Here is a 9,376-nt window from a genome sequence, read left to right as displayed (position 1 = left end):
TGTTGTTGAGTACTGTCTTCATGTTCTGCCGGTCACCAGGTACTTTTGACGAGTTTAAGCACAGCTTGTGGGTTTTCCTTGAGCGCTATTGATGAGTTAACTTAAGCCATCCTGCTGCCCCCTGACCACTAATGACAAGTATAAATGTGCAACTTCGCAGGCAGCTGTGTATTGTTCATGTATTTAAGTGCACAATAGAGCTTTGAATCTATTTTTTAGCAGTTTCTCACAGTTCTGGCTACTAAGTTGGTAGTAGTACTGTGTCTACTACGATATTATTTCACTGCATCCAATTTTACTTCATCTTACTGTTCATCAAGATTAGAATAAAAATGTTTGGGATTACAGAAGTGTCCGATCCCGCCCGTCTGCTTTAACCCAAGACGTCACAAATATGGCGGAAACAAAAACAAACACACACACTTTCCACAAGAAGCCTAATGACACTAACGGGACAAGTGTGGGAAATGGACGCCTTGCGTAGCTACAACGTGTAAGTGAAGACAGCCATGCATGAATACCTACCCACCTCCCCAGGGGTCGTAACCCCTGCAACCCATAGAAGATAAAGATGCTTCAGTAGCTGATTAGTGTGTTTTGTCTTTTTAAAAAAAAAATCTCACGGGATAGAACGAACTGATCAGAAAGATGAATATAATAAACTAAAACAGAAATTGGAGGAAACAGATAATTAAAATAAGTAATAAGTGTTTTTAAATTAAAAAAAAAAATCTCACGAGATAGAACGAACAGATCAGAAAAGTAAATAAAGTAATATAAAACAGAACTGGAGACAGCCACACTCAAACCAAACTCCGCGCCGTCATGACGTCACACACGACAACACCCTTATGTCACGGGTCAAAGCCGACGCGTGGGATCGGACGCTGCTGTCAACCCCCAATCATCATAACATGCAAACAATAGATCCAAAAAAATGGCTACTTACCACAAAAAAGTTCCAGTGCTACATACTAGGTCAGCAACCCCAATCCCCCCAACTCCGCCAAACAAACAAACAAAAACACATCCAAAACAAACCAGCCCCCCCTCTCCCTCAACCTTAACCCAATTAAACTTAGAAGACATATCCATACCAAACAAAAGAATCCCAAATTAAATTAAACGACTTACCACTCGACAAACAGCAAATGACACCACAATAAAATAAACACAACACAAACTTAATTCTTAACTCACTGAAACCAATTTCTGTTCTATAACAGTCATGACCGATAAATGCACACTTCAAGCAGTGATAACCAAATGAACCCAATACACCACATAATATGCGGACAATACACATGCCACTTGAGGACACCTCCAACTGCAACAAGACGACAGCTACAAACACAACACACTCATAAACTAAACTCCGCACCGTCATGACGTCACACACCACAACATCCTTACGTCACAGATCAAAGCCGACGGGTGGGATCGGACGCCTCTGTTGATCCAAATGTTTTTATCTTCAGCCCTTCTATTGAATATGTTGTTGTTGTTCCATTCTATTGAGGAAGAAATTATGAAGATATGAAGCATGACAGTGGGGATGAATTATTCGATGTTGATACAAGTGGTAGCTCCTCCACAGATTCTGACCATGACAGTCTTGAAGTCATGTACCTCAACAAGTGTAACATGTAGTCTTGTGTCTACAAGATGTAATTGATAGTCTGTCCGAGGAAGAAAGGGTGGTGACAAATTTGACTAGAAAAAAAATCATTTTAGTCCACTTAATCATGCATTTAAGACTTATCCTGAGGACACAGCAATCAGCCAGGGAATGATCCAAGCTCTCTGTCATTCTTCATGTTATACTGTACTGACTAATACACAAACAGGAGGTTTGGAGTCCCTTGATGTCTGTTTTACACGTGTGAAGTGCACAGGAGTGAAAGTACCGCATACACTGCATCAGACAGACAAAAATTATAAATGATCCTCTGTTTATGGTATTGAAATATTCATAAATCAATAAAGATATTTCATACACTCTGATTTACATTTCTTTGAAGATTTTATTGCACAATTGGGCATAAAACAGATCATTTTCTTTCATTTCATGAACTGATGGTTTTAAAGTTTCCTTGAGGTGTACGAGTCTCAGCTTTATCTTTAATAATGATAGAAGCTGAAGAAATTAATTAAAATTTGTATCACAGTCATGACTTGAACCTTTTTTCAACTTTATTCAATTGACTGTATACATACAAATAGAGCACATTAATAAGAAATAACACATTATATTTAGTTTCAGATTTTCTTTTTAAAAATTTCTCCTTTATTACATTTTTGTTGACTATCTTTTCAGTGTTGGGAGGTCATTTTGGTTTTACATTTAGGATATTTTTCCATGTAATGCTTTCAGTCTTTTTATGAAGTTTTTGAGTTAGCTTTGTTGACTTCTTTCCTCATTGATGATTAATGGCAGCAAATAAACAGTTTTCTGTTACTAGTGTAGGTCGGCTCAGTGACAGAGAGCTGTGACATCTCTCACCCGCCCCCCTCCCCGCACATCTAGTACAGCAAAGGCTGCCCCAGGCACCCCATTCCCACCGCACCTCAAGGTGGCACTCTGGAGCCAGTTGACTGTCGCCAACAAAGCTTCCAGCTGCATTTGGACTGTGGCTAACTCCTCCTGCATCCGCACACAACAGACACAGTCCCTATCCATCTAGCTAATATGTGATTTACTATAAGAAACTTAAGGAAACCTACTGCCACACAAGGTTAACAACTACACATTAGGTGGCAGAAAGGACACTCAACAATGAAAAACAATAAAAATTTATGGTAGAAGCTAGATCTGGTGCTTATTTTGCTGCTAGGGGCTATCAAGTGGATACTACAGGAAAAAACAGTGACCTACAGTATACTGCTAGGGGCTATCTAGTGAATGTTATTTATAAATGTTAAAACAGTAACCAGCGGTAAACTACACCTACTTGTTATCCCTCGCATTTACAGTGTAAACAAACGCTTACATACACGCGAAAATGACCTAATAAAACTATAAAAACGGCTACATTCAATGTATTGAGTCGAAATGACACAAATAAACGTAAATACTGAGTATTGTACACTGACAGATGCAGGTACAAAACAAAACCTTTAGCTAACAATAAGAGTTCAGAATGAAAAGCACAAATACGAGCTCTACTTTATAGGAACCCATAGGCTCACAGTACACGAAAACTAAGGAAAATAAGCAGACGGCGAGCAGAGTATTAGCTTTCTGCTAATTAAACCGTATGTAAGAAGGGCTCAGAAGTTTTATTGTAACATTGATTTACTCAGACATTTTAGTGTAACACTAATTTACCACGTATTTTACGTCTACTTAACTGTTAACGCTCGCAGATTGCGCTAGTCAAACGTATGCAAGTGGCGTTAGAGTTCACCGTCAGTATCACTTTTCCTAAGAAAACGTATAAAAACTGCTACCTTCAATGTAACGAGCCTAAATGACACTAATAAGCGTGAATACTGAGCATCCAACACTAACTTAAACTGATTAACCCTCGTATTTATAATGTAAACAAACGTTCACGTACACGCGAAAAACGACCTAATAAAATGTATATAAACTGCTATCTTCAATGTATCGAGTGTAAATGACACTAATAAACGTAAATACTGTGTATTGTGCACTACTTAATTGATGATTCCGCGCATTTAACAATTTAAGAATGTAAACAAACGTCTGCGTACACGCGAAGCTGTCCTTCGCTTTTCCTATTCAGACGCAAATAAAAACTGAAACCTTCAATTTATCAAGTCTATTTCACACTAATGCACGCAAATACTATAGAAAATACAGAAAAAACTATTAATTACATATCTCGTAACACTCACTGAAAAAGACGTAAAATTCTGCTGTTGGTAACACGAGCGACAAGATTCACGCTGGTTTTGAATGCATCTGCTGGTTCTGCGATACTGTCACCCTTCGTGTACTCACTGTACTGTGTAGTGTGTAGTGAGCAGCAACTTCGTGGTGTTGTGGAAATTTGTGTGTGACATTCTCCAGGTAATTTATAAGCGTTTATAAACTGCAAACAAGAATAAGTGAAGAAATGTGTTTCGGAAGTAAATTAACATGGTACTTAATTTCTATCAAAGTAACAGTTGAGTTTGATGAGCGTAATACTTCGCGAATATCGGGTCAACAGAAAGGTCCGATCTTACTCGTCGGCTTTGACCCGTGACGTAAGCGTGTGTGGTGTGTGACGTCATTACGGCGCGGAAAACCTAATACATGGTTTGATGTACTCTTGTTTAAAGAACATGTATACGTAATATGAAGCAATTTGATGAACATATTGATCTGTAGCGTAGCCCACTTGAGGTTAGGTTGGGAGTTTTTTTTTTGGAATGCGGCCGCGGCAGCGGCCGCCTATGATTCGAAAATATTGATTTGACACCAATGAAGCCTGTGGGGGTTGGGGGGGCACTGCAGACTCCCCCCACCGCATAACGACATATTTAGTTTCTCCCCACCCAAAAACCCCCAATTTCCCACGCCTGTCCCGTTACAGTCATTAGGCTTTTTGTGAAACTTGTGTATTTCAGTGTTTACAATACGTATTCGATGTTTTTATATCCGCCATATTGGAATTGTTGTTTATGGTCGTTTCCGCGGTATTTGTGACGTCATGGGTCAAAGCCGACGGGTAAGATCGGACGCTTCTGTATTTCCCGAATATCTTGTGATGACCCTGCTGTTTGAGGATGCTGTCTTTTTTATGTTTTAATTTTTAATGGGTACATAAGGATGAGATTTTATTCTGTATTTGTGATCACATCACCTATACTGTGCTTGGTGACGGTGTGTGAATGTTGTAATTTTTCAGGTTATGTTCATAACAACTAAATACCTGAGTTGTTTGTGCTTGTTTTTGGCCTGACCGGTAAAATCGCTACGTGTATCTTCGTAAAAGAAACGGCTGAGTGTGTGACGTGCTGTCAGGAGCAGTTTGTCTACGAAGTAATCTCCTCATATACTTCGTGGCTAACGAGAAAAGGCGGACAGTGAAATTCAGAGGTTGTCCATGTTAGTACGGTTATTTTGACTTACTTAGCAGTAATAATGATTGTGATGATAATTTTCTGTGATGTGATGTAGACATATAGCGGCTCCAGATTTTAGGGCTAACGTAAGCATTTTTTAAAGTGCCCACATTTCATTTCATTTCATGGTTTGAGTATGTTCGCATGAAAGGAAATGCTGCAATCCTGTTGCATTTTGTTAGTGTTCAATGTGCTTTGATTATTCGTGTCGTTAGTATTCGTGTAACGATATGTAAATACCAGTTTGTTGTAGTGTGTGGGTTTTAATGGAGTTCTGTATAAGAGTACTGTAACATTTACGAACTGGCAAGATACTAGGTACAGATTAACTATAATCTGTCTAACAGAAAGCATTACATGTCATCAGAACTCAATAGATCATTCATCATATTTACAGTTAGTATGAAGTCGTTTCAGTAAATCAGTTTTGTTAGAAAATGCTAACCAATGTTTAATCTTGATGGTAATCAAGAATGAGAACTTCCACATTGCAATGTGCAGTCTACAGTGCAGGTATTGGTTTCCTTTAATAGCAGGTAAAGATTCTAAAATGATGCCGCTTCCTGTAAATTGAGCATACATCCGTGAATGAATACAGATGAAGTAAGTTTCAAGGTAATGCGTATGTTGAAAATGCATATTCACTGATAAACAATCCGTATGTCCGGATTTTCTTCATGTCTCTATCACACTGAAATTAACACAATGAACCAAGTATAGAATGAAATATTTGATGTTATTAAGTAATATCGCTGCAATCAATTGACTGCTGTGATTGTTTGTAATGCTGAAGTTAATGCATGCACACGAAATTACACATCTTCCATAATTGTCACAACAGGATGGTATCCATGAGCCAGTGTTACAAAGAAGCAGTAGCAACTTTAAATGCTCAGTTTCCATTGCATGTTATTTTAAGATTGTTCTCACTCTTCATGACCTGCAAAATGTGAATGAGTTTATATCAATGAACACACTTTTCCTCAGCCACTTTGAATCTGTTTCCTGTGTAATCACCCGTTTACTGCATGCAATATATGAGTGAAAATACTGCCTTTGAGCTATACCTCATGGTAAAAACGGAAACTGAGTGGGCCAGAAACTTTTCTTATCTGATTGCTTTTTCTTTTCAGACTGTAGAACTGAAGCGATGGACCAGGATCCAACTAAGTGGATAAAAAAAGAGGAAACTGATGAAGTACAAACTGAGTTACACTTCATAGTAAGTGGCTTACTTGTATTTCTTAACAGGGTTTCATTAATTTCTGTGTGCAGTGTGATGCGTGAATACATACAATTGATGTCGTACAGCTAGAAACATGAATAATTTGGTTTACTAAACTGATGAACTGACTGTCTTAAACATGACATTTTGCACAGTGCATTGAAATAAGCCTTGTATTAAACCTCACATAGAATTGAGCAAGAGTTTCAATTTAATGTTTAGTAAACATGGAAAACTTTTTTAATGCACAACCCAATTATACTGATAAACTGGTTGCCATAAAGTGGGTATATTCTGCTCTGATACACTTCTTTTGAATGACAAAATTTTGAAGTGACATTCGGATGGTCACTGATCTGAGAAGTACATTTTGTTTACTTTGAATATTTGAACCATATGTAAGTAGAACTCTCAGCAGTAAAGTTAAATTTCAGACAAATATCACATGGAAGCATAAATTGTTACACAGCAGAATGAATCTGTATGTTGGCAGCAAAGTTTTGATGAAGCCATGGGGCTACACATCAAGTATTGATAGGTTTGTTCATAACCACTTTCTGCATTTGCTGCACATTGTTACGCATATTGTTTGTGAAACTGTCACAATGTTACAGTTACTGGTGTAAATAATCTTACATATACATGTCACTTGAAATCTGATGTAGTGCAACCGGTTGTAGGGTATTCACCTATCAGCAGCAAACAAATTCACTTGGTGCCACTAGTATTTTTATCCTGACACAATCACGCAAACTACTTGTGAACTATCTGTGCTGAAAAAATCTGTTTCAACATCCATCTTGAGTGCAACTGCAAAAGTACTGGCATAGCATTAATGCAGCATTTGCATTTGAATATATGTGAGTACTTCATTATAGATTATACAAACTATGTGAACAGCTTGCAATTTATTTGACAAGCATTATCACAACAGTAATCCTAAACAATCACTGTGAGGAAATGATAGGAAAATAAATATACTAAATTTTATTAAATACAGTAAAAGAGTGGTTAGACCCAACACAGTTCAGGCTTTGGCTTTGACCCCTGATGTAATGATGGTTTGGCATTCAGGATGATATGTATGCAAAACACACATCATGTAAATGAAAAGCAGTTTGAAGATCCATTGACTTTGGACCTAAACTGGAGAACTATTCAAAGGCTACAAGGTTAAAATGTGGTTCTAGACCCACTCCCCCCTTGTAACATTAGTTGTAGTGGGAGTCTGATTCATAGTGCATCTCAAGGCTTAGCCTATGTTCAAAAGTGGCAGTGTGGCTGTGAGCTGACAAAGTCTAGAAATGTGAAAGCCAAGTAAAGGATATGGTAACAAATTGATCAGCAGCACAGCCTAATGTTAACCAAAACATCCAAATGGTGCCCATAATGTAACTTTTTACCTACAAGAAGTCTTCTCATACTCTGTGTGCTGTATTAGTTGATGAACTGAACTTCCCTATGACCTTAACATTGTATCAGTTGAAAGCCACCTTCTTTGCCAAATTAATTAAATGTTAATTTTTAATTGGTGTATATTTTGGGCATGAGCACATGCTGGAAAGTAATGGCACAAAATTTCTATTTGGAAATTATTGAAGCATTTTAATTAAAACAAACTTAATATTTAACATATTTAATCTTCCTGCTTGTATATTTATTTCAAACATAGTCACCATGGCACTTAACACCTTTCTCCCAGTGAGACATCAGGTTGTTGGTGTCGTCACTGTAGAATGCTTGACTTCATTGGCAGACCCAAAGCCTCACCTACGCTCACACTAATTCATCACTATCAAAGTTAAGTCCCTGAAGGTGTTCTTTAAGTTTTGCAAACAGTTGAAAATTCATTGGCTCAAACCGGGTCAGTGTGGAGGATGATCAATAATAATGAATTAAAGGCGTCAGACTGTTGCAGGTGCAAAAAAAAAAAAAGTTGTATATGGTCTGGCATTGTCATGCTGAAGGAGAGGGTGCTCCACATGTGGATGAACTATTTGAATTGATGCTCTGTTGTCTGAGGGTTTTCTCACGTGCTGACACAGTTAAATAATACACACACACACACACACACACGTTACACCCTGCAGTTCAGAACTGTTCATCAGGAGGGTGCTGCATACTGTGTCAGCAAAGTGGTAACATCAACAGTGCCATATGCATGACAACTGATATTAAGAACAGAATCAAAATTTTGGAGGCATCATTTTCTGGCACACCCATGTAATAAATTGATGCATTTTACAATTGCCTCAAATGTTGCAGAATGGTTCCCTTGACATTGCCCAGCATCCACTTGGAAGTCATAATACTAAATCCATATACACAGCTGCCAAAACATTATGATCACTGATCTACTATCAGTATAAACTCATCCAGGCAATAGCATCTCACCTTGTCTTCTTGTCAGACACACACAGGTTGCATGGAGTATCAGTGAGCATCTTGTCTTGTTGTAAAATAGGAAATGCGCACAATCTGAGTTTGACCAAGAGCAGATTTTGATGGCCTGAAGGCTTGGTATGAGCGTTTTGGAAGCTGCACAGCATGCCGGGTGTTGAAGTAGTACTATGGCAGTTGTCTTCAACACATGGCAAAACAAAGGTGAGACCATGGCCAGACGTTATGGGGTTGGGCAAGTACTCCTCATCACAGATGGTAGACATCATAGGCTAGGCAGACTTGTAAAACAAGACAGGCAACAAACTGTGGTGTAACTAACATCAGACATTAATGCTGGGCAGAGTAAAATTGTGTCTGAATGCACAATGCTCCAAACACTCCTAATGATGAGTCTGTGCCGCTGATGACCCATGCCATGACATCGACAACAACTGAAATAGGTATGTAACTATTGGCGCTGGATGTTGGCACAGTGGCCGAGCACTGCGTGGTCTGATGAATCCTGATACCTTCATCGTGCCTTTGGGAGGGTTCATTTCCGTCACCCACAAGGGAAACAGCCTCTTGACTCCTGTACTGTTGGGGCCTCCATTATACTCTGGGAAAGAACCACGTGGGCACCCATGGGTCCAGTGGAGCTCGTGTGAGGCACTGTGTCACAAAAGAAGTATT

The 9,376-nt window shown here is 38.6% G+C and overlaps 1 protein-coding gene across 1 annotated transcript in view; it reads left to right on the top strand.

Annotated features, from left to right (window-relative positions):
* Positions 1 to 4,666: 4,666 nt before the first annotated feature.
* LOC126213020 (zinc finger protein 83-like) overlaps positions 4,667 to 9,376 on the top strand; it is a 96,148-nt gene continuing 91,438 nt past the window's right edge. Inside the window, exons 1-2 of the mRNA XM_049940579.1 lie at positions 4,667 to 4,679; positions 6,210 to 6,298. Coding sequence (XP_049796536.1) covers positions 6,227 to 6,298 — 72 coding nt within the window. The 5' untranslated portion in view covers positions 4,667 to 4,679; positions 6,210 to 6,226. The remainder of the gene's footprint in view (positions 4,680 to 6,209; positions 6,299 to 9,376) is intronic.

The sequence above is a fragment of the Schistocerca nitens genome, chromosome 11 (assembly GCF_023898315.1).
Source record: "Schistocerca nitens isolate TAMUIC-IGC-003100 chromosome 11, iqSchNite1.1, whole genome shotgun sequence".
NCBI classification, from domain to species: domain Eukaryota; kingdom Metazoa; phylum Arthropoda; class Insecta; order Orthoptera; family Acrididae; genus Schistocerca; species Schistocerca nitens.
Note: the sequence above shows the minus strand (reverse complement) of the source record. Positions and strands in the feature narration are given on the sequence as shown.